The following is a 24,289-nucleotide window of genomic DNA, read 5'->3' as shown; positions in this document are numbered from 1 at the left end:
TATTATCTTCTCATATCTGCATAAGATATTTTGAGGTTGATAAGAATATTTATAAACTAAAGACATAGAAACTGGTCCAAATATGACAGCTAGTAAATGACAGAACCAGGATTTGATCCCAGGTGAGGCTTCCTCAATGTCTGCTTCTTCTATAGCCCTGCTTCTCCAAATAAGCTGTAATTCACCTTTGATCAGTTTTGGTCGAAACTGTTAATACCATCTGAATCTAAAATACTGAGGTACAGATTTTCAAAGTGGGTCTCCATTAAAATACTTTCTGTGCTGAAATCTACTTTTAAATAAACAATACTCATTTTTCCCTTCTATATTATTATTTGTACTCAGTATTCTAGATTTGAATACTAATCATATGTCAAATTTTAATTTAAATTCTATTCTCTAAGCGTTTCATATTTCTACGTGGGTCATTCAGTTTTAATACTGTCATAATGGCAGTTTCTTTTCAATTATAAAGAAACTGATCTCTAAATATTAAGGTATCATTTAGTAGAAAGTCCTTCAGCCACAATTTATAAATTGATGGATACTTTTTTAAAAATTGTATCTCCAATAATTGATAAAACTTAAGTTTTCTCAACAGAGTAAGGAAAATGTATTATAAGTTATAATCTAAAACCTTGCTTAAAGTCAGATTAACTTCACACTTCTTTATTCTTAAATTGGCCATCAGATTGTTTAAAAGGATAAGTATAAAGAGATTATTTACTATAAAACAATTAATGCCTCTATTGAAAATTTTCTGATATATTTATTTACTAATAAACTGAAATCAAAGTCAAAAACATATTTAAAAACACTCTTCTCCACATGGTATTCCATTATGAAACTGCTGCAGTGAGTATTATATTTGTTGAACAAACATAACACTATAATCAAGCATCTGCTTGCTTTCCTGCATTGTATATACAACAGAGATTTGCTGCACTTTTTTAGTATTCTCAATAGGTTTCTGTGTTTATAAAGGTCCAGAAATGATCTTTAGACCATATCCTCCATATGGCACCAGGAAAACTAGCATAAGAACCTTTCCTACACAAAGGATATAGAATTGTCTCATTTCAAAATATCAACAATTTTCTAGAAACACAAAGCTACCAAGTAAGTGTTAGAACTATCTCAACTTCTATTCAACCTTGTTCAAATTGATTTAGTCTTCTGCACGTGTCAACTTTAATTATCAAAAATACACAAATAAACAGCAGATTCCTTTCTTGAGTTCTAAATGTTAACTATAACTCCAATGACATTTTTAATAATAAATTCTTTAATACTCAGAACGTGTTTTTCATTAGCAGAGGGCCATCTCAGCATGATGTCACTAAACAACCATGACCTAAATTTTAGTTTTGAGGTTTTATCCACAAAAGAGAAATAAAGTGAGATGCTTACTTTTCTGGATAATTATTGCATATATAACTGATTTGATTAGTCAACCCAAATAATCTCAAAACATTTTGGTGTTCTTAGGGAAGACTACAAATTTCACAATTTGTTTTAACTCTCCTCTGTAATTCAGGTTTTCCTCTATAAACACATCCTAATATCTGCTAAATAAGCTAAGATTTAAGACATGCAGAACACTGATAACTACCTTAATTCTACTGTAACTTCTTAAAAACTACATTTTAAAATTTACTGAATAATTTAAATAATCTTTATGTCTAAGTGGGCTAATGTGTGCACACTTTAATATTTTTTATTTTATAAATATAACCTTTAAGATAATAGAGAATACAAAATACCTACTGCTCAGTAAGAATACTACTACTAAAGAACTCCACCTTCAATATCATGAAACAACTAAATATAATGTCAATTACATAAATCCCACTTGTTATGCCAGAGAGGGAGATTATTCAAACCTCACAGAAAATTAGTTTCTTTCTTTATAATGGTAATAAAGTGATTAACTAGTAAGTTTAACATGAAGAAATGATACAATTCCAAGTGTCTACAGTTCCTTAAACCACATCAAGATACATTGGCAGATGTTTCAATTAATGTGTAGCAAGGTCACAAAATCAATTTCTTATCAGCTAAAAACACTCATACAGTAAATTTTATTTTCAAACCATAATCTGTAAATTAAATCTGTGTCCCTAAAAAATACAGTTCAAAAAACCAGTCATTGGGTTTTCCTCCTGATAACGTTTTCACAAATGGCACAAGGCTTTGTATGCTATATATAGCCTACAATGTTTGGTTAGATTCTAATCTTCCTAGAGAATGTCATTATCTTTTTCCATGGCAAATAAAGGACCAAAGTGTTAATTTCCTTCTTAAACTAAGTACAAGGTTTGAACACATCTGGGATTCTATCTTCTAGCAATTTGTTTGGGAACTTTAAACAGTTATAAAGAGAAATCTCTGAAACTGTATACTAATCTGGATTTCTTGGTAATATAAATTATCTGAACATAAAATTGCGGGAAAAATCATGTTAATATGGAAAATAGCATTACCATGCAGTAAATTCCATGTAAAAGGACTTAGCAGGAATTGAACTTTTCAGGCCAATGACACTCAAGATAATCACATTTTTAATGAAAATTCATTGACTTGAATATAAAATACCATCATGTATTATATTCAGGTGCTGGAGTTCTTTCTCTATATTCTAATTTCTTTAAACAAAATGTTTTTTCTAATAACTGATTCTCACCCTATTCACAACTCCACATGAGACGATAGTGATGTAAGTCCTTTTACCTTTTCTCTCAATGGCAATGGACCAAAACAGTTAAAGGAGCTGAAATATATCAATAATATTGCCTTAATGTCTTAATATTCATAAAATCACAATTTTCATGGTAGACAAATATTATTTGTTCTGTTTTTTAACAGATGCATGATACTTTCATACAAATGCTGTATAATGTACACTACCTAGTGGTATTATCTCATACAGCCACCAACAAATTATAAAAATTCATTTATTGTAAATTCAGATTCTTGAGACCAATTTGGTGGTTGATAAAATATGATATATAAAATCATATCTCAAGAAGACAGGAAGAAAAAATTATCTGAGATAATACATTAGAGCTTTTCAAAGTAATTTTTCCACACACTCCTAAACATATACGCTTTTTGTTGATTTCAGCACTGCTAGACAAAATGAAAAGAATGTTTTCTAAAGCAAGGAGGTGAATAACTCTGAGGAAGGGTTAAAACACATCTACAAAAATTAAACACAACATTTTTCATAATCTTTATATATTTTAATCTTTAATCTTTGTATATTATAATCTTTATATATTTATAATCTATATATATATGAATCTTCCTAATCTTTATATATTACAAGTATTAAAATTTTAATAAAGTAATTTACAGAGAGTATTTTATTTCTTCCCACTTTATTCATGTTATAATCTATTTCATTTTAATCAAATTTAGAGCTTGATAAAAAATAAAAGTAAAATTTGTTTTAATAGCAGTCTTACTTTGTACATATTAATGCAAAAAAGACAAAAGTTCACCCTAAGTAAGTAAGTGAAGGATAAAGACAGCCATGTGTAACACTGTACTTAAAAAGATTGGTTCATTGTAAAAAGTGATAAATGTGAGACAGATATTTTCAATAACACAAAAATTATTTTCTGATATTAAAGGACAATTATTATGATTAGAAGTGAAAATACAGTTTTTCTAAGTGCCAATAATTTCACAATTCCTAGGATTTCTATGAAAACAGCATATTTTACACATAAGATGCAGGAAAAAATACCACAGTTAATGTGACAACTGGAACTCTGAAGATTAGGGCCAGAGTGCTTCAAAAACAGGAGGTCATCACAAGGCATCAGTGCCAATATGGGAAACTACCCTGCCTTAGGACATACTGCTTCTTCATTCATGAAAATGTTCAAAAGAGCAATAGATAAGTTAATGGAAATTCAGTCTTGCATAGTTGATCACTCACAATGAAACAGGGAAAGGCAATTTGGAGAAAACCAATGTAAAGTTTATTAAGCGAACTGATCATTCATACACATTTCCATCTGGCTATAATGGACAGTCTTTATTTATAGCAAAATACTTGGGATGGGATTATACATAAGGTAATCTTGCTATATGGGTCTTGTTACAATGTAGAGAATTCAAGCAAACCTGAGTGCTGATCCATGCAAGCAGGAATATCACACACATCTTAGTAAATTCAGCACAGACAGGGAATAGTAAGAATGGGGCACCAACCAATCAGAATAACCACTCAAAAAACAATCCATGTATTTTCCAGACTGTATCCAGGGAATTTTGATAGTTTCCAAGGATGCAGTCAAGAACAAGAATTAGTCACTGTCTTCAAGCAACAGTCACTGTTGGGATTTCCCAAGCACCATTTAAAAGCAGGCAGACTCCATCAACACCTATTCCAATATTAATGAATTAATGCAAAAATAAAAAGGAATTATGCAAAGATGAAAAAGCAAACAATCATTCTGAACGTACAGGAATAAGAAAGGCCTTGCAAACTGACGTATGTATTGAGTCTTAAACATTAAATCAAAGCTTATAATATTCCCAACATTTAAAGGGCCTTATTTCTCTCCTGAGCACACACACAATTGATTATTCTGTTCCATTTATCGTCTGACACAAAGTATTTTGATGCCTGGAAATACATGAAATCCTCAGAATGGAGAAATTTAGATACAGGATTCCAGCTGAGAAAACTTCCTTCTGATCAAGTCCACTCTCAAACTCCCTGGCTCATTACACTTACAAATAAATGATCATCAGTGTTCCTTTGAAGTTGCAACACAAGGACAAGTTCCATTTTGCAGCATTTTGTTCCAGATTGTTCGTTAAATCGTACTTATAAAATCACATGAATCATAACCCTCCTCTCCACAAAATGAATATGTGTACTATTTTATTCAAAAGGGGTACTCTCAACCACATACAACAGTGACTAAACCTTTCCCAGAAGGGAGCAAATATAAAAATCAAGGTTTACAGCCTTCTTGTTTCTTCTGGATGATTCTAGTGACTCTGATACAACACTTCTCTTGCTGATCATATTATATAATATTTAACACCTTACTTTTTAGCACTGCAATACAGAGGGTTCACTGAAGATTGGCCCAGAAACTTTTTTCCACAGGAGAAAGTCACTGACAAAACAGGTTTTCATGCTGGAAATAATGGAAAATAAGTTTTATTTATGTGCTGACATCTACAGATTTGTAATATATGTCTGACAAACTCTGAGGTCACACCTTGGTTCAGTAGGGAAAAAAAAAAATATCATCATGGTGTTATGGCCATGAGTAGAGAGAAGTGAGCACCTGCAGTAGATGAAAGCCTCACCTGCACTGGTCATGCCAGCTCCAGAGATCAGGGTAAAAAGCAGTGTGGTCAGTGGAAAGAGCACGGGGTTTAGAGACAAAAGACAAAAATCCGTATGTTTTGCTTTCTTGTTCCAAACTGAGTTGAAAATCCATTAGTTACTAAAAAAGACGAAATTTAAATTGACTAAAGTTCAAATAAAAGTCTCACAATAACAGAATCAGAATTTTAAAGCTGAGAGAGACATTAACAACCATTATCATAAGAGTCTCAGTTGAACAGGACTAGTGTGTGCGTGTGAAGTGAAAGTTGCTTAGTTGTGTCCAACTCTTTGCGACTCCACGGGCAGGCCTGGGGCCTGCAAGGCTCCTCTGTCCATGGAATTCTCCAGACAAGAATACTGGAATGGGTGGCCATTCCCCTTCTCCAGAGGATCTTGCCAACCCAGGGATAAAACCCAGGTCTCCCACATTGCAGGCAGATTCTATAGACTAGTCCATGTAAATAACAAGAGAAACCTTGGATACCATGGCACAGTTATATGAGAATACATTATCAAAGAATCTAGTTACTAGGGCATGACATACTAGGAGGGGTCAAGTTATGGGGCTGGGTCTTAGTTAATAATAAGGATATAAAAAGGGATCTAATACTGGAATACTCTGGCCACCTGATGCGAAGAACTGACTCATTTGAAAAGAGCCTCATGCTGGGAAAGATTGAAGGTGGCAGGAGAAGGGGACGGCAGAGGATGAGATGGTTGGATGGCATCACCGACTCAATGGACATGAGTTTGAGTAAACTCCAGGAGTTGGTGATGGACAGGGAGGCCTGGTGTGCTGCAGTCCATGGGGTCACAAAGAGTCGGACACGACTGAGTGACTGAACTGAACTGAATAATGGAAACCTGGAAGAGGAAACTTTGGAGTAGTAATTATTTTAAGAGGACAGAGTAATATTACAGGATTTATAAAACATACCCTTCCTCTCTTAAGCTATAGTTAGTATCAGAAAAGGGCTTAAATGAAGTAGAAGTTAAATGAAAGTAGATGAATATAGAAATGGAGGTCTAAAGGACTGATAGAAAGTGTTCTTGTAGTGGTCATGGATGGATCTTGGCCGCTTGGCCTCTACTCACTCTCCCGATGGTAAGAGTCACTCAAATGTCTTTTTGAAAAGCACCTTTTGTCACTATAATTTGAGTAGGTTTTCAACTATGCTACATGAATGAAGGAGCCTACATATTCTATTATTTAGGTGCACAAAGGTAATAAACATCTTGAATGTATAAATAAAACTGACAGGTCACAAAGTAAACTATACTACTCTTATAGCAAGGTATCAATAGAGGTATTCCTTAAACAAAACCTGAAATGTAAGGCACAAACATATTACTCAAAAGACAGGTGAATATTGGAGGATTCTTTGAAATGAAGACTCCTGTGTTTCTTAAGCTTTGGGAAATTGTCGTATCTTTTGTTATTTCTTTTGTTAAATCTTGCCTGACCCCTCTTCAATAAGACTTTGATTGGACGGGTATTAGGTTCTCTGTGTTTGGTTTCTCAGTTTTGCTCTCACAGTTTCCATCTTTGCCTTTTAGTTTTGTGGTCTCTGAGTATTATTTTTCTGCTCTATTGTATATTATTGCCTTAATCTGGGAATAATATAGATCAGAAGATAAATATATTTCACTGGAGCAGATACATAGATTTGTTTGGTAGTAACTATCAACTATATTAGCCAGTGAATTCATGAAATCACTCAGGGGAAACAAACAATATAGGTTGGAAACTGCAGATAATTGCGGTATTACAACGACAGAAGTTACAAGTGAATCAAAAATAAATCTTGAGTTCAATTAAATGGAGCAGAGGCTTTTCAACAACAATGCTTGGAGAAGGAAACAGCAACCCACTCCAGTACTCTTGCCTGGAGAATCCCAGGGACGGAGGAGCCTGGTGGGCTGCCGTCTCTGGGGCCGCACAGAGTCGGACACGACTGAAGCGACTCAGCAGCAGCCGCAGCACTGTTCTTAGGTACCAGGTATGGGCTCTATCCCAAAACTAGTGATATCACCATGTGAAAATTCACCAGTAGGTCATGGAATTAGGGCCAGAAAACACACTGACTACCCTGTTTCACCTTTAAGATAAAGTAGGGAAGGGATCTGGGAGAGATGTAGCAAGGGGATGAAAGTGGGTTATTATAAAAAGGCAGACTGTATTGAGCTGATGAATTTAAGAATATTTTGACTTACGCAGTCCACAGGTATCCTCCACTGATGTGTAAGCAAATTTGAAATTTGTAGCTTCCCTGTTCTATGTGTGATCATTTCTACATGAGAGAAAACCCAAGAATAGAGACTTTAGTCTCAATCTTCTGTTTTTAAGAATTGCTTGCATTACTGACAATTTTACCAGCTTACTGTCTTGAGGGATTGCTACAAAAGGAGATGAATAAAAGGAAAAAGAAAGCACAAGGAATTGAGCAGCACAAAGGTTACAGAATACACTAAAGAAGAAAGTATGTTTTGTGGTATGATAGCTTTTTCATACCCAGGAGCATATTTTATTTGTTTTGTTTGTTTGGATGCAAACTTTCTGAGAATCTCTTTGAGGGTATCAACTGGAGTTTTTCCTTCAACCTCATTTCTCTCCTTAGAAAGTATCTTTCTTAGGCCAGTTGTTCTGTTTATTCATCTTTGTGTTTGTATTTTTGGCTTTTCTCCAGTAATTGGTTATCCTTAAATGACCGTCATGTTTATAACTAAAGAACAATGTTGATTATCACAGGTATTTTGGCCTACATTTTGTCTGCCAGACAATTACAAATTCTTTAGCACAAGAGTTCTGAGTTTCCTGTATATGTGGGTGTGCCATAGGAAGTTTCCAGCATTATTCTAATTAGCATAGGTGGAGAATGGGCAGAAAGATGGTATTAATTTTCAACTTCAGTGATGGCAGGCAGATGACAAAGTTTTCTTTGAGAGTATTTTCTTGGCTTCATTTGGGAGAAAACACCAGTGGGAAATAGACCAATCTGCATAGCCTTAGGAAAATAATGTCAACCAATCACTTAAGTTTCTCCTCCCTTTCTGGGCAAGAGAAAGAATATGACCACCACAGAAAAAAGACACCATCTTCACTGAAGCCTGCTCTGTGTACACTTAACTATCCCACTTGTAGCACAAGATTCTGCTTTGAGAAGTTGGCTCTTAATTTGTAGACTTCTCATGAATTCTCTCTGATTTCACTGATTTTATTGTCAATTCACTGGGCTTTAAAGACATAGATAAACAGGAGTGAAATAACTGTCCCTGGTCTAAGAATTTCATCAAAATATTAAAGCTTGTAAATAGTTTTAACTTCCCTGCACTGATTCCTAAAGTGTCATAAATGTGTTTTATCCGTTGTTTTGATAATGTACTGGAAAAAAATAAAGCAGAATCAAGGTGGGAGGGGAAGAACTACAATAATTCATTTTTTATTAATGAGATTCAATTTCATTATTTGCAGATTTACCTCACATAGTAGTTTGAGGATCATACGAGGCGACTGTTTGAATGTGTTTCCTTGGGGAAAATTACTTAATCTATAAATTGAGGATAATATGAGCTTTTATTTCAGAGTTGTTACGAAGATTAAATTTATAAATTCATGTAAAGTGCTTAGAATAGAAGGTAGCTCAGAGAAAGCACTCAAATTATCATCAGTATTATTACTCTTTTTGTGAATAAGCTGTAAATCTGAAGTTACTTATTCAAGCATTAAAGAGACCAAATAAGGAAGAGGAGAAATAATGGGAAAATGATAATCTGGTTAATTTGCTTCCAAATGACTGGGATTTGGCTATAAAGTATGTTGGTGCCCTATTAAAACTGGGACTGTAGAAAATTGAAATTCCAAGAACAAAAGAAATATTATCAATTTTGCAAAATGAAATCAGCAATTTTAAAATACTGAAATATTTTAAATAGGGAACTATAATAAAACAAAAAAATTGAGACTCAGTGAGTCACTTTGTGATGTTAAAGGTGCTAACTCCAAATTTCTTTGTTCTTTATACTAATATTTTCTTGAAAAGCAAAAGAGGTTTAAAATATATGAAAATCCCACATCTAGAGTACAATTTTCATTTAATTTAAATTTCCTGTGTGTATGTGCGCTAAGTCGCTCTCATCAAGTCCAACTCTTTGTGACCCTATGGACAGTAGTCTGCCAGGCTCCTCTGTCCAGGGGATTCTCAAGGCAAGAATACTTGAGTGGGTTGCTGTTTCGCCCTCCAGGGGATCTTCCCAACTCAGGGATCAAACTCCTATGTCTTATGTCTCATGCATTGGCCGACAGTTGCTTTACCACTAGCACTGCCCTTTAAATTTCCTCTGCTGTGCGCAGTCACTCAGTTGTGTCTGACTCTTTGTGACCCCATGGACTATGGCCCATCAGGCTCCTCTGTCCATGGGGGCAAGAACACTGGAGTGGGTTGCCATGCCCTTCTCAAAGACCTCTTCTCAACCCAGGGATCAAACCCAGGTCTTCTGCATTGCATGTGGATTCTTCATTGTCTGAGCCACCTTAAGTTTCCTAGAATTTCCTAAAGATACAACTGAACAGAAAGTATAAATGGTAGAACTGCCCTGTTCACTCAGCATGCAAAAAAAGAAAACTAATTCTAGAAAAATGGTACCTAATTTTATTGCTGTTGATGCTTTATCACCAGTAGCACATACTATAAGAGTGTGTGTGTGTGTGTGTGCATGCTCAGTTGCTCACTGAGTATCTGACTCTTTGTGACCCTATGAAATGTAGCCTGCCAGGCTCCTCTGTCCATGGGATTCTCCAGGCAAGATACTGGAGTGGGTTGCCATTTACTCCTCCAGAGGATCTTCTCAACCCAGGGACTAAACTCAGTCTCCTGTGTCTCCTCAATTGGAAGGTGGACACATTATGGCTGAGCCACCTAGGAAGTCAGTAAGTCAGTGTATATATGTGTGTGTGTATATATATATACACACAGGTATATATATACCTGTTTCACAGGTAACTACCACATAGTCGGCAGGATTCAAACCTGCGCGGGGAGACCCCAATGGATTTTTGGTCCATCTCCTTAACCACTCGGCTACAACTACACTAAGAAGGAATTATTTCACAGGTAACTACCCTGCTTATTTAACTTATATGCAGAGTACATCATGAGAAACGATGGGCTGGATGAAGCACAAGCTGGAATCAAAATTGCTGGGAGAAATATAAATAACCTCAGATATGTAGAAGACACTACCCTTAGAGCAGAAAGTGAAGAAGAACTAAAGAGCCTCTTGACAAAAGTGAAAGAGGAGAGTGAAAAAGTTGGCTTAAAGCTCAACATTCAGAAAACTAAGATCAAGGCATCCGGTCCCATCACTTCATGGCAAATAGATGGAGAAACAGTGGAAACAGTGGCAGACTTTATTTTTTTGGGCTCCAAAATCACTGCAGATGGTGATTGCAGCCATGAAATTAAAAGACGCTTATTCCTTGGAAGGAAAGTTATGATCAACCTAGATAGCATATTATAAAGCAGAGACATTGTCACCAAAGGTCCGTCTAGTCAAGGCTATGGTTTTTCCAGTGGTCATGTATGGATGTGAGACTGGGACTATAAAGAAAGCTGAAAAAAAAAAAATACTTACTTCAGTGCAAAAAAAAAAAGAAAGCTGAGTGCAGAAGAATTGATGCTTTTGAACTGTGGTGTTGGGGAAGACTCTTGAGAGTCCCTTGGACTGCAAGGAGATCCAACCAGTCCATTCTAAAGGAGATCAGTCCTGGGTGTTCATTGGAAGGACTGATGCTGAAGCTGAAACTCCAATACTTTGGCCACCTGATGCGAAGAGCTGACTCATTTGAAAAGACCCTGATGTTGGGAACGATTGAAGGCAGGAGGAGACGGGGACAACGGAAGATGAGATGGTTGGATGGCATCACTGACTCAATGGACATGAGTTTGGGTAAACTCTGGGAGTTGGTGGTAGACAGGGAGGCATGGTGTGCTGCGGTTCATGAGGCAAAGAGTCATGGGTTCACTCGCAAAGAGTCGGACATGATTAAGCGATTGAACTGATATATATATATATGTGTGTGTGTGTGTGTGTGTGTATATAATAGGTATGAAGAATCAACATTTTAATCTGCAACAATAAAAAAGAAATCGATAGTCTTCACTTGGAAAAAAAAGTCAATACTTCGATGTTAACTCAGATAGTAAGTCTTATCTAGGGTTGATTTAACATAGAAATTTGAATAAGCCTTTTTGATTATTGATATTAGAACTCAGAAGTTCTCTGTTGATTTTTACTATTTCTGCTTAATTCTCTGTGCCATTAGTTATCTGATATTACTTTTCTGATTCTAAATATGCAATGAATCCATCTAGCTAATACTGATTAAAAAGTAATTAAAGACAAATGAGACTTCTACATGAAGAAACATTTTCATATTTCATTATAAATTGGTTGGGAAAATCCAAAATCATATATCCATGTTAAACTCTTTCTTAAGGTCTCAGATTACTTCTTAGTTTGTATCTCATTCATTCTCATAATTGTCCTATGAGATAAACATGAAACAGGATGACTCAGAAAAATGATTCCTGAAAAATGACACTGTCAAATTACATTAGAGAACTTTTCAGATTTAAAACTGTGGAGTTGATCAGCAAAACTCAGATGACACAAGTCATTTTTTCCTTCTCTTTTTAATAATAAAATATTAGCTTAAAGTTTTTATAATGGTTTATTCCTTTATTTTTCTCTTTTTATAGGGTAAAAGAGTTTGTAATTTTATGTAGTGGATGTTTTGAGGACATTCTACCTAATTATTGTGCTTGAGTTTGTTTTCTCTATTGTGTAACCTCCCTTGACAATAGATGAAAGAGGTCATACTTCTAGTTACAAGGAAAAGAATTTCTGAAATTGGCAAAGGTGTTTTATTTATTTGGATGAAGTTCACAGAAAGCATGCATCCTGGAATGTAAGCCTTGGGTTAATTTAGACTATCATTTTTTAATAGGTTACATTTTCCATTCAGTACAAGAAATCACAAGGAAATAGGCACCTCACTTTAAAAACACAGCTATCTAGAGGCAGATTAGAGTTCAAACATTTTCAATTTTGCATTATTATTCATTTCCTAAGAAATTCGTCTGGAGGGTATAAAAATACATTTGTTTTATAAAAAATTTACTTCCTCAAAAATTTTTAGTAATATTTCACATATGAAAGAAAATGTGGATGTAATGTTATTAGACATAGATTTCTAAATCTTCAAATATTCTTTAAGTATTACTTAAAAGCCATACCAGAGATCAAACTGCCAACATTTACTGGATCATAGAGAGCCAGGGAATTCCAGAACAACATCTACCCCTGTTTCATCTGCTATGCCAAAGCCTTTGATTGTGTGGATCATAACAAACTGTGGAAAGCTCTTAAAGAGATGGGAATACCAGACCACCTTACCTTTCTTCTGAGAAACCTGTATGCAGGTCAAGAAGCAACAGTTGGAACTCTGTATGGAACAAAAGACTGGTTCAAGATCAAAAAATGAGTACTTCAGGGCTGCCTGCTGTCACCCTGATTATTTAATCTATATACTGAGCACATCATGAGAAATGCCAGACTGGATGAATTACAGGCTGGAATCAAGATAAGCGGGAGAAACATCAACAACCTCAGATATGCAGATGATATCATTCTAATGGCAGAAAGCAGAGGAACTAAAGAGCCTCATGATGAGTGTGAGGGAGGAAAATGAAAGAGCCAGCTTAAAAGTGAATATTAAAAAAATGAAGACCGTGGCACCCGGCCCCATTACTGCATGGCAAATAGAAGGGGCAAAGGTGGAAGCAGTAAGATTCCCTCTTCTTTGGGCTCTAAAACACTGTAGATGGTGACTACAGCCATGAAATAAGAAGACGTTTGCTTCCTGTCTGAAAAGCAATGACAAACCTAGACAGTGTGTTGAAAAGCAGAGATATTCCTCTGCTGACAAAGGTCTGTATAGTCAAGGTTATGGTCTTCCTAACGGTCACGTACAGTTGCGAGAACTGGACCATAAACAAGGCGGAGCACCAAAGAATTGATGCCTTCAAACTGTGGTGCTGAAGACTCCTGAGAGTCCCTTGTACAGCAAGGAGATTAAACCAGTCAATCTTAAGGGAGATCAGCCCTGAATATCCAGTGGAATGACTGATGCTGAAGCTGAAACTACAGTATTTTGGTCATCTGATATGAACAGCTGACTCATTGGAAAAGTTCCTGATGCCGGGAAAGATTGAGGGTAGAAGGAGAAGAGGGTGTCAAAGGATGACAAGGCCTCACTGAAGCAATGGACATGACCTCGTGCAAACTTTGGGAAACGGTGAGAGACAGGGAGGCCTGGCGTGCTGCAGTCCATGGGATCACAAAGAGTTGGACAAGACTGGGTGACTGAATAACGACAAAAATCATAAGGCACCTCCTTCCAAGGACTGGAGAAAAGGAAAGAGAGGAAGGTAGAGAAGGGGGACAAAGAGGTGGGAAAAAAAAGAAAGAGAAAGGAAGAAATGAAAGAAAATGCTGGCACTGGCTGCTACTAAATTCTCTGCTCCTAAGCTCCGATATCACAAAAGGTCGTGGTGGTAGTGGCGGTGGTTTAGTCGCTGACCCTTGTGACCCCATGGACTGTATGCAGCCTGCCATTTCCATCTCCAGGGGATCTTCCCAACCCAGGAATTGAACACGGGTCACCTGCATTGCAGGCAGATTCTTTACCGGCTGAGCTACAAGTACTAAATATAAAAGCATAAGGAAAGTTGCAGATAAACTACTGGAAGTGCTGATTATGCCAGATGAGAATGAAAATCAAATATTCAATAGACACCCATTTGCAGCCTTAAGACAAAAAAGACAAGATTCAGAATCTGCTGTGAAAAATCACCTCTCTAGTGGAAACTGATCCAGGCAGTATTGATCCACTGTACCTTCTGGGTTTATAACTCCATAGAAGGCAAATATGGTTATATTTTAAAGATTAACTTTCTTTGTGTTTGTTCCAAACTGACTTAATAAATACTCACTTAGGTAGCCAGACTATTTAACTTGCCTGATCATGGCAAAACTAAACTGATGGACCATCTTTTTTGGTAACAGAAATAGAATGTTGGTATATTAAATTATTAAGGGTACCAACTTTTAAACTTTCAAAACTATAACAGGTTTAAAAAATGACAGGGACAAAATGATTATTCTAACTGCTGGAATGAGTAAATCATTTTGCTTTTTTTCTCAGTCATTTTAAAGGTAATGATGATGCTTTATCATATATGAAAATGCTTGCTCTGTTCCCCAAAAAATGCGCTGACACATTTTATGACATTTTGTCCTACACTGTAATGTTTATTTTATAAAACATTTGTATCAGTGAAAACATTTTTAAATAAGTTGATACAGAATCTAGTTCATCAATGTATTAGGCTTATCTTTGTTACTTTTAGAACTAGAGATATTAACAATGTCCTTGGGAATTGTATTCGTGAAGAACAGATAATGTTTATGAATTGAATGCATGAATATGATACATCTATATTTAAACAAATAACAGAACATAAGCACCTTAATGAAAATTAACAACTTGAATGTCAGTATTTATTCACAGTGACCTTGCTATTACATGCAATATCAAAATATTTCAAAACCAAAAAAGTTTTCATGCTACTCATGAAAAATATTTCACCTCATATTAATTTATAACCACACACCATTTTCTTAACATCATTTTGGCATTTAATCTTCTACTTTACCCATCAGATTTGGCTAAAAGTTTCTCTTAGTTGTTTCTGAAAATTAAACAAATCTCACTGCCTCAAAATCCCTCTCAAAATCTCACTGCCATTGAGGATAGGGAAAAAAAGCATATATTTGAATAATTTAAATTCAATTTATATCATATATATAAATTATAAATACAAGTCCGAGAAGAGTTTTGAGCACTGATAGCATCATGTTCATAAATGAACCATCTTACAATGGTATTTACTTGGGTGAGAAATGAATGACACCCATTAGATGTTCAGCATGTTTGTTCTTAAAAACCATTTACATGCAGAATATAATTATACTTCATAAAAGACAAAAGATATATATATGTATATACATATACACATCATAAAGTCATGACTATATGTATGTATCATTATTAAATATGAAATATCATTCAGATGTGAGTAAAGAGTTATTCTTCTGGTCACATTTTTATTACAGACATTATTACTTCATTAAATACTTATAACTACAGTTATTATTTGTAGGACATAGTTTAGAGTATACTAACTGTGTTAACTGATGTGCATGTATACAACATATACATTTTGCAAGCTTTGTGTCTGTTTTGATGACTGTTGGTTTGCCTATTTTGATGAGCACTCTCTTTATTACTAAAAAAATATTGTTATGGAAGCAATTACATGTTCTCAGCACTTCTATTTTATCCTGGGCAGATTCATGTTAGAGGATTATTTTAATTAATATTTCTCCCACATTCTGCTCTTAGATAGCTATTGCACACTGTTCTCTCTACCTTTACCAGCCTGATACTGCTGTCTAGTTTATGATGATGTTCTTCCAGTTTAATTTTACAAGTATACATATGGTTATTAGATAATAATGAAAAACTACATTTTAATCATGCAGTGTGTCTCCTTGAGTCAGGCACCAAGACTTCATTATTTGCTGTAAAGTGCCTGTGATGTGGTTCATAATGGCATGTCTCGAGCTGTGAAAAAATTTTATGCATGCATACAAGCAGTCAATTACATCCTTCCTGACCCTTCCTCTTCCTGCCTGGGGCAAGTGTTTTCCTCCTACCCATTCTGACTACATGAAACTTCCAAAAATATTGCCCCTCTTAGTGAGCTGATATGAGAGTAGAGATTATTTTCTTACCCCACCCCATCCTCTCACCCAAACATGCACTGAACTGCATCCTCCACCCAGCTCCTGCTTCTTGCTTCTCATAGCTCAGCTGATTCCAACTCAAGCAACAGTGTTTTAGGTGTACCCGAAGATGATTTCAGCCATTCCTACCTTCTTCCCGTTTATAACATAATTACCTGGGAGAGAAGGGATCTTTAACTTCCTATATTTGTAAACTACTGTACACTAGAAGGTAACCAAAAATGTACTGAGAACCATAAGGAAGAGTAATAGTAATATATATTTAAAGAATCACCTACATTTTAGAGTTAAATATTAACAATTTCAATAGCGTTTAAATGTACCCCAAAATTTCTACACAATCTTTTTCACCCCCTATCTTAAAATGTACTTAGATGTCAGCATGAAGATAAGTGTGTAAATAAATTATCACGAATACTTCAATAAAGTGGTAATAAATAAACTCTTGTTAAAATGATACTGTTCTAACAATTTGATTTAAAAATCTGTACTACCCGGATTATGTCAGGTGACTGGTAATACACTGACATTTTTGGTAATCTAGAGAAGGCTGAGATTCCAGGGTTTGAGTCCTAGGTTTACCATATTAGCCTTGGGATCCTGGAAAACTCACTTAAGCTTCTAGAGTCCTACTTCTCTCATATGTGAAGGCTGTAGCATGGAGCTCCACAGAAGCTATTAATAGCTATACCCAGTTATATTGCTGTTTGTCAGTAAAAAAAAGAATCTGTAGTTTATATTTCAAAAGCTTTATATAAGAATTAAAGATACACTGGGTAGAGGCAGTATTAATTATAATGAACTGTACAAATATAAATGATTATTGGTTTTACAGGTTGGGTAAATGGCCTTTTGTGGGTTGACCCTCACTAATCCATTCTTATTCTACCTAAGGGAGTCATCTTTCTAATATCAACAGTCTTATCATTGTAATTCAGCTACTTAATATCTACCAAAGTTTCTTTTTTGGTGAACAGAACAAAGTCCATACCTTTGACATCTTGACTTAATTTCCACTGATCCCTCAACTAATATATATTGTGATATATAGTCAGCATGAAATAATTGGAGCTCCTTAAAACAAACAAACAAGCAAACAAAACACATGTTCAACTTCTAGGCCTTTGTTATTGCTGACTCCTTCTGCTGACTTCTCTTTGTCCCTTTGTTGATCTTAATGTGTGTGTTAGTCGCTCAGTTGTGTCCTACTCCTTGTGACCCTATGGACTGGAGCTAACCAGGCTCCTCTGTCCATGGAATTCCTCAGGCAAGAATACTGGAATGGGTTGCCATTTCCTTCTCCAGATCTTCCCGACCCAGGGATCGAACTTGGGCCTTCTGCATTGCAGGCAGATTCTTTATCACTGAGCCACCATGGAAGCTCACCTTAAAAAGTCAATCTTAATAAAGATCTTTATAAGTTGATCTTAATAAAACAAATTTATTCTCAACTCTGAGCGTAAATGTCACCTCCACTCGCAAAGTTCCTTGCAGTTGATTATCCATTTCAAATTTACCTCTTCTAATACTTTTTATTGGAGAAGGCAATGGCACCCCACTCCAGTACTCTTGCCTGGAAAATCCCATGGATGGAGGAGCCTGGTAGGCTGCAGTCCTTGGGGTTGCACAGAGTCGGACACGACTGAAGTGACTTAGCAGCAATACCCTTTATAACATTGTGTCAAATTATTAATATAATTCTGTGACTGACCTCAGATATACTAGAAACCAAGGTCAATTTCCTATTTATAATTTTAACCTAAGGGCATAGCAGTATCTGATAAGCAGAGGCCTTACGGTCAAACACAGTGAGTAATAATACAGGCACTGGGATGAGGCAGACTTGGGTTCAAATCTTGGCTTCTCTACTTATTTGTTGTGTCACTTCAGATTTTCACTTAACCTTCTTAAGACTATTTTCTTATAGATAAAATGGGAATAATAATAGATGAAGGTGTTATGCTAATTAATATATTTGACTAAGTGCACAGTAGATATTAACTATCCTGATGATGATGGTGATAATGATAATAATGATGAACATAATAAGTACTTGTTTAATAAAAAGATAATTAATGAGATAAAATCACTACTATTAAAACTTGTTTCTATGGGACTGTGTAATCCAAAGTCTAAATAACTTATTCAAAACTAGCTTTTGGAACAGAATACATTTAGTATTGGGTTATTATCATGATATTTATTTGGGAGGTCTTTGAGGAAGACAAATTTTATGAAGATAATGAAAGTTAAAATCAGTTGTGTCCGATTCTTTGTGATCTCATGGACTATATAAACCATGGAATTCTCCAGGCCAGAAAACTGGAGTGGGTAGCCTTTCCCTTCTCCAGGGGATCTTTCCAACCCAGGGATCAAACCCAGGTCTCCTGCATTACAGGCAGATTCTTTACCAGCTGAGCCAAAAGGGAAGCCCGAGAATACTGGAGTGGGTAGCCTATCCCTTCTCCAGTGGATCTTCCCACCCCAGGAATCAAACTGGGGTCTCCCGCATTGCAGGCAGATAGATTCTTTACCAACTGAGCTATTAGGGAATGAAGATGATACTTATAATGCCAAAAAACAACAATTTTCAGTGCTCAAAATGTAGGCATCCTCTGTAACAAAAATTCTGTCCAATGATTTCATAGTGGTCTACTAACAATCTTAGAGAAAAATAAGGAAAGATAAGAAGCTCTTTAGAGATGAGAAAAAGGCAACAAGATTATTCATGCCGAAAATATAACCTAGATGATTCAGAAGTTAAAAATGTCTTAAGTCCAAAAATCAGAGTAAATGTATTTACTGAAAAAAAGTAATTAATAAAATTAATAAATTTTAATTACTCATTAAATAAATAATTAGGGAATTAATAAAAGGTGAAAAAGATGAAAATCACTGATTGAACAATTTGAGAGGATATTATAAACCTCAAATAGTGAACATCAACACAAGTGAATATGTACCATTCTTTAAATAAGAAGGGAATTTAAGAAGAATTTTAAAAGAAAAAAATTCCCATTAAAAAGTGTGTTCTGTTTAAAAATGAAGTGCAGGGCCAAAGGTCTTGAAATACTTTTATTTTTCAATGGAAAATATTTTCTGCCCTTCAGCTGGCTATTGACTAAACTGCAGGGGGGAAAAACAATTGCATTGGATAATGGAAGATGTGTTTTCAAAAGAAATCATTAAAAACATGACTATGAACTGGCTGACTGATGAGGGTTCAAATTGTGAAAAATCACTGGCGTTAATGATGATAATCATGATAGCTGAAAAGTATCTAAATAACAAAAAGGCAACACTGCTTATAAAGTACTCTGGTACAATTTGCAATGATTAGTGGAAAAACACACTAATATGTCTGATGCCATATTTTGAAGGTCACTCAACTATCAACTTGCCATAATGCCATCCAATTAAATACACAATAAAAATTCAAGATTATTTACGGAAAGAGTTTTGTAGTGCTTGTACAATAGTAAATTACAAATCCTGGCTGTATATACAAGCAGAAATGCCTGATCTAATGCACCATTAAGCAACTGTAGCTTTGCTCCACATTTTTTAAACATTAAACTAATTATGATGAGGTCTAGCCTTACTATATACTGCATATTTAATTTTTTTAAAGCCTATCAAATTGAATCATAAGATGCAACTTGTTTATGCTATATGCAAACACACACAATATTAACAATGTACAATATGCTGGCTTAATTAGAAAAAGTTCATGTTATCTTAAATACATTTAGGAGTGTAATACCACAAAGTTCTAATTTGAACTTGCCATTTAATTATATTTTAAAACTAATTTATCTAACTTGGAACTTTTTTTTTTCTTGCTTTCTCCTACAGAGAATTTTGCCCTATTGACCTAGTTAAACTAGATTCTACTAAAAATGAAAGAGAGAATAAAGATTGAGTAAAGACTGAGGAAAGAAGAGGCATGGTAATGATGAAGACCACAGATAAGAAATCACTTATATTTGATTATCGGATGGTGTTCTGTTCATCAAGCCAACGGGCTAAATTGTAACCTCAAAGGAACTTTCCTGGAGTTCTTTTTCTGGGCTCTACCCTAAAGTTTCATAAATGAGATCTACTATTTCAGAATAGAATATATTTCAAAATTTTCTCTCTCTCTCTCTCTCTCCAGGGTATATGTCCAGAGTACACAAGAGAAAAAATTCTAATCTCTTAATGGGTATTCTCAAATTTAGATACTCAAGTACTAAGCAAGGTATCTAAATGCAACACATATGGATATAGCCTGGTCTTCAAGAATTCTCTGTGCTTTTCCCCCTAAAAGTATTGACTCTGCTTTCTGCAACCTAGTTTTCCAGCTTAAGTTCAAGGGCAATCTACCCAAACTACTGGGCTGGCCAAGAGTTCATTCAGATTTTTCCACGCCATTTTATGGAACTACTTTCTAACCAACCCAATAAGATATGCATGGAAGCATCAAAAATCCATAATCAAGTATAAATTTTGACCTGCAAAGTTCAAATTTATTGTTTAGTTAATTAAGCTTTTTTTTTTTTTTTTTAACCAATAGCATGAAATCAAGCAGTATAAAGTAAGGCAACTTAATTTCTAGCTTAGGAAAAAAGCAGTTATATCAGAACTTCATATTAAAATACACAACAAAAGAGGTAATAAACATTGTTTACCTTCACAAATTGTGATGCCATTTCCTGAATATCCAAGGTTGCAATAGCAGCCTTCAGCTCCATTCCGAATTTCACATTTTGCATTTGGGTGGCAAGGCGTCTTGGTACAGTTTTGAGCGCAGGAACAATTCAGCAAAGTGGAAAAACCCACTAAGGAAAGTAGAGAATACACATTTTCAAAAAGAAAAACCTTCTTCCATTGTTGAATTAGACAATATATACATTAATACCCTTCTTTTTTTGTTTTCCCATCTAGATAAATACTTCATGAGAACTTCCCAAAGGAGAATTTAGGTAAATAACAGGACACAAGCAGGAATTAACGCTTTTCTTCATTCTCAACGTTTATCAAGTAAACCTCAACCAAGTTGAAATGTAATAAACGACCTGGCTCTATAAACAAAACAGTATTCTAACATCATTGGACATTTCACCCAGAGGTGAGATACTCTTAAAGGTAGCTGCATGACTGTAAAACAATATCCGTACCCTGGGAATGACTCTCTGCAGAAAGAAATCAAGGTGTACTGAGTATCTGGGTCTTTTCAAAGTCAAATCTGTGTTGTTTTAAGATGATACCATCCAGGAGGACAAATGCAATTAATGGTTTGTTTTTTTTTTCCTGTGTTCTAAAGATCTTTTAAAATTCTGCCTTTTCCATAATAAAGTTTCTTTTATACTTTTTCCCATTAGAAGGGAAAAAAAAAAAAACAATTCAATGTACTTGTCAAAGACTGAGCTTCCAGAAACAGGACGCCACTCAAACATGACCAACAACACGCAGCATGAGAGAGTACAAGCCTTTATTTCAGAGTTCTTGTAAACAAAGTTGGAAATGGTATTTTGCGGGCTGTTAGGAAAAGATAAGGAAAAGCGTAGGACGTTCCTTTTTTTTATTGTTGTCCTAGTCCTTCTCAAGACAAGCCTGCTTGAGATGGACAGTTATGAATCATGTAAGTCATTATTCTGAAAACAGTCATCTGAGATAAATTGGCCTTATCTGGTAACAAGAGATTCTTAAACATTCAATTATAAATCCCAGCTTCACACAGGGCTGTATATACTGTCTAAACCAGAATTAATTTGGCTTCACAGATGTGATTTATTATCTTTCTGCACAGTATCATCAAAATGGTGATTTTAAAGAAACTCAAAGTCTGGGCCAGCAGTCCCCTTGAAACAAGGCCAGGAAACCTCTCACAAGTGTTAATGGTTTGAAGTTCCCAGATTTTTTGAGGGACAATCCGAAGAAAGGTCAAAGTCTGGGACTTCGGGCACTTGGTCAGCAGGAACAAAGAGATGACTTAGTTCCTGGGTACTGAATATCGAACCCCAGCGTTGAAAGGCCAAGGCGAAAAACATCCTGGGAAGGGCTAGTTCAGTTCTCCCAGGAGTCTTGGCGAAATGCACTTGGCCCGTGCGTACCACCTCGGAAATACCATACTCCCCACAGGTGCTGGTCGGGGCAGCCCCGGCCGCCGGGCACGGGCACTTACCTAGGAGCGGGAGGAGTCTCATTGGCGGCGCCGCGGAGGTGGCGGAGGCGCGGGCGGAGCGACGGGACCAGCGGGCCGAGTACCTGGGCCGCGGCGGGGCGGGCGCGCCAGGCTCCCGGCTCCGGCCCGCGTGACGCGGCCGCTTCCTCCCGCCACTTTCCGGCCTCTTTTGTGTGAGTGCGTGTGTTCAGCGCTGAGTCTGCAGGCCACGTCCGGACCGGCCCCTACGGCACCCTGACCCCCTCCCGGCCGCGGGCCGCCAACCCCGTGCGCTCCGCGGGGAGGGATTTTGCCAGGTGCCGGGGCGCAGGGTCCAGGGTGCAGACCTCCAAGTCAAAGCGCTCCAGATGTCTGCGGAGCGTCCCCCCGAAAGAACTTCCAGAACCGCCTAGATCTTAGAGGATCCTTCCTACAACCTCAATTCGCAGGACACGTCTTTTTTTTTTTTTTTTTTTCCCCTCCCTTCACTAACACTTTTCCCTAAAGAACTGTGGGTTTAGAAGTAGGTTGGAAACTTGGCTCCAAACGACAGGGCCTCGGTTTCTACCTTAAGTCTGCACCTTGTGGGAACTCAGGGTTCCATAGTGAAGAATAAAAAGTACGCTATCTTACCTACAGGTTAGGCCTGTGTCTAAAATGAGTGAAAAACAAGCAAACCAAAAACACAAGTGTCAAGAATTAAATGTCTACGAAGTACAAAATGATCTTTCCCACTTTCAACTAAAATTTACCCCTCTGCTCACCAGTCTCCTCTCCTGAACCCCTGGTGCATCATATATAGCTTTCTTTTCATGTTACTATATATGAGTTGATTACATAGATTCAGATCATGTAGGTTGAAACAAGGAAACAGTTTTAGTGTAAAAGTTAAACATAACTGTCAGGTGAGGCTGATCTATAAGACAGAAAGCAGATAAGTAGTTCCTTGAGGTTGAAGTGGAGTGTGGGATTGACTGCAGGGAGGGACAAGGGAAATGTGAGATAATGGGAATATTCTGTATTTTGATTGGTATGGTGGTTACCTAAATGCATGGGTGTGTCAGAAGTCATCTCTTTAAATTTGTGCATTTTATCACATGTATATTATACCTCAATCAAGTAGTATAAAGAAATGACTGATCTTTGTGTCTCTGACACCAGTCATTTGACCTTTTAACAGTTGGGCACACCTTTGTCACATTTCGTATGCATTCTGTTTAATTGAACAAGCATGTTAAGAATCTACTTTGTATTCACAAAGATGAACAAGCTGTGACTCCAAGAAGATAAAAATAAACTAGTGGAGTGTTAGTCACTCAGTCATGTCCGATTCTTTGTGATCCCATGGACTGTAGCCCGCCTGGCTTCTCTGTCCTAGGAAATCTCCAGGCACGAATATTGGAGTGGGTTGCCATTCCCTTCTCCAGGCGATCTTCCTGACCCAGGAATCGAACCCAAGGCACCTGCATCACAGGCAGATTCATTACCGTCTGAACCACTATGGAAGCCCAATAAACTAGTGGGGCAACAACTAAAACAAATCACAGTGACACAAATCACAACAATTCATGTACTTATATATAGACATACTGAGTGCAGCACTTTCACAGCATCGTCTTTTAGGATTTGAGATAGCTCAACTGGAATTCCATCACCTCCACTAGTTTTGTTTGTAGTGATGCTTCCTAAGGCCCACTTGACTTCACATTCCAGAATGTCTGGCTCTAGGTGAGTGATCACACCATCATGATTATCTGGGTTGTGAAGAACTTTTTTGTACAGTTCTTCTGTGTATTCTTGCCACCTCTTCTTAGTATCTTTTGCTACTGTTAGGTCCATACCATTTCTGTCCTTTA

At 36.4% G+C, this 24,289-nt stretch overlaps 1 protein-coding gene and 1 non-coding gene across 2 annotated transcripts in view; both read right to left on the bottom strand.

Annotated features, from left to right (window-relative positions):
- Positions 1 to 22,651, bottom strand: part of ADGRL4 (adhesion G protein-coupled receptor L4) — a 146,002-nt gene extending 123,351 nt beyond the window's left edge. Inside the window, exons 1-2 of the mRNA XM_043460878.1 lie at positions 22,455 to 22,651; positions 20,959 to 21,108 (exon numbers count right to left, since the gene is read on the bottom strand). Of these exons, the coding sequence (XP_043316813.1) occupies positions 20,959 to 21,108; positions 22,455 to 22,476 (172 nt within the window). The 5' untranslated portion in view covers positions 22,477 to 22,651. The remainder of the gene's footprint in view (positions 1 to 20,958; positions 21,109 to 22,454) is intronic.
- TRNAF-AAA lies at positions 10,366 to 10,447 on the bottom strand. The gene has a single exon. It is a non-coding gene; the product is annotated as a tRNA-Phe (tRNA).
- Positions 22,652 to 24,289: the final 1,638 nt, after the last annotated feature.

Source organism: Cervus canadensis, chromosome 2, assembly GCF_019320065.1.
Source record: "Cervus canadensis isolate Bull #8, Minnesota chromosome 2, ASM1932006v1, whole genome shotgun sequence".
Taxonomy (NCBI): domain Eukaryota; kingdom Metazoa; phylum Chordata; class Mammalia; order Artiodactyla; family Cervidae; genus Cervus; species Cervus canadensis.
This window is presented reverse-complemented; position numbering and strand designations above follow the sequence as displayed.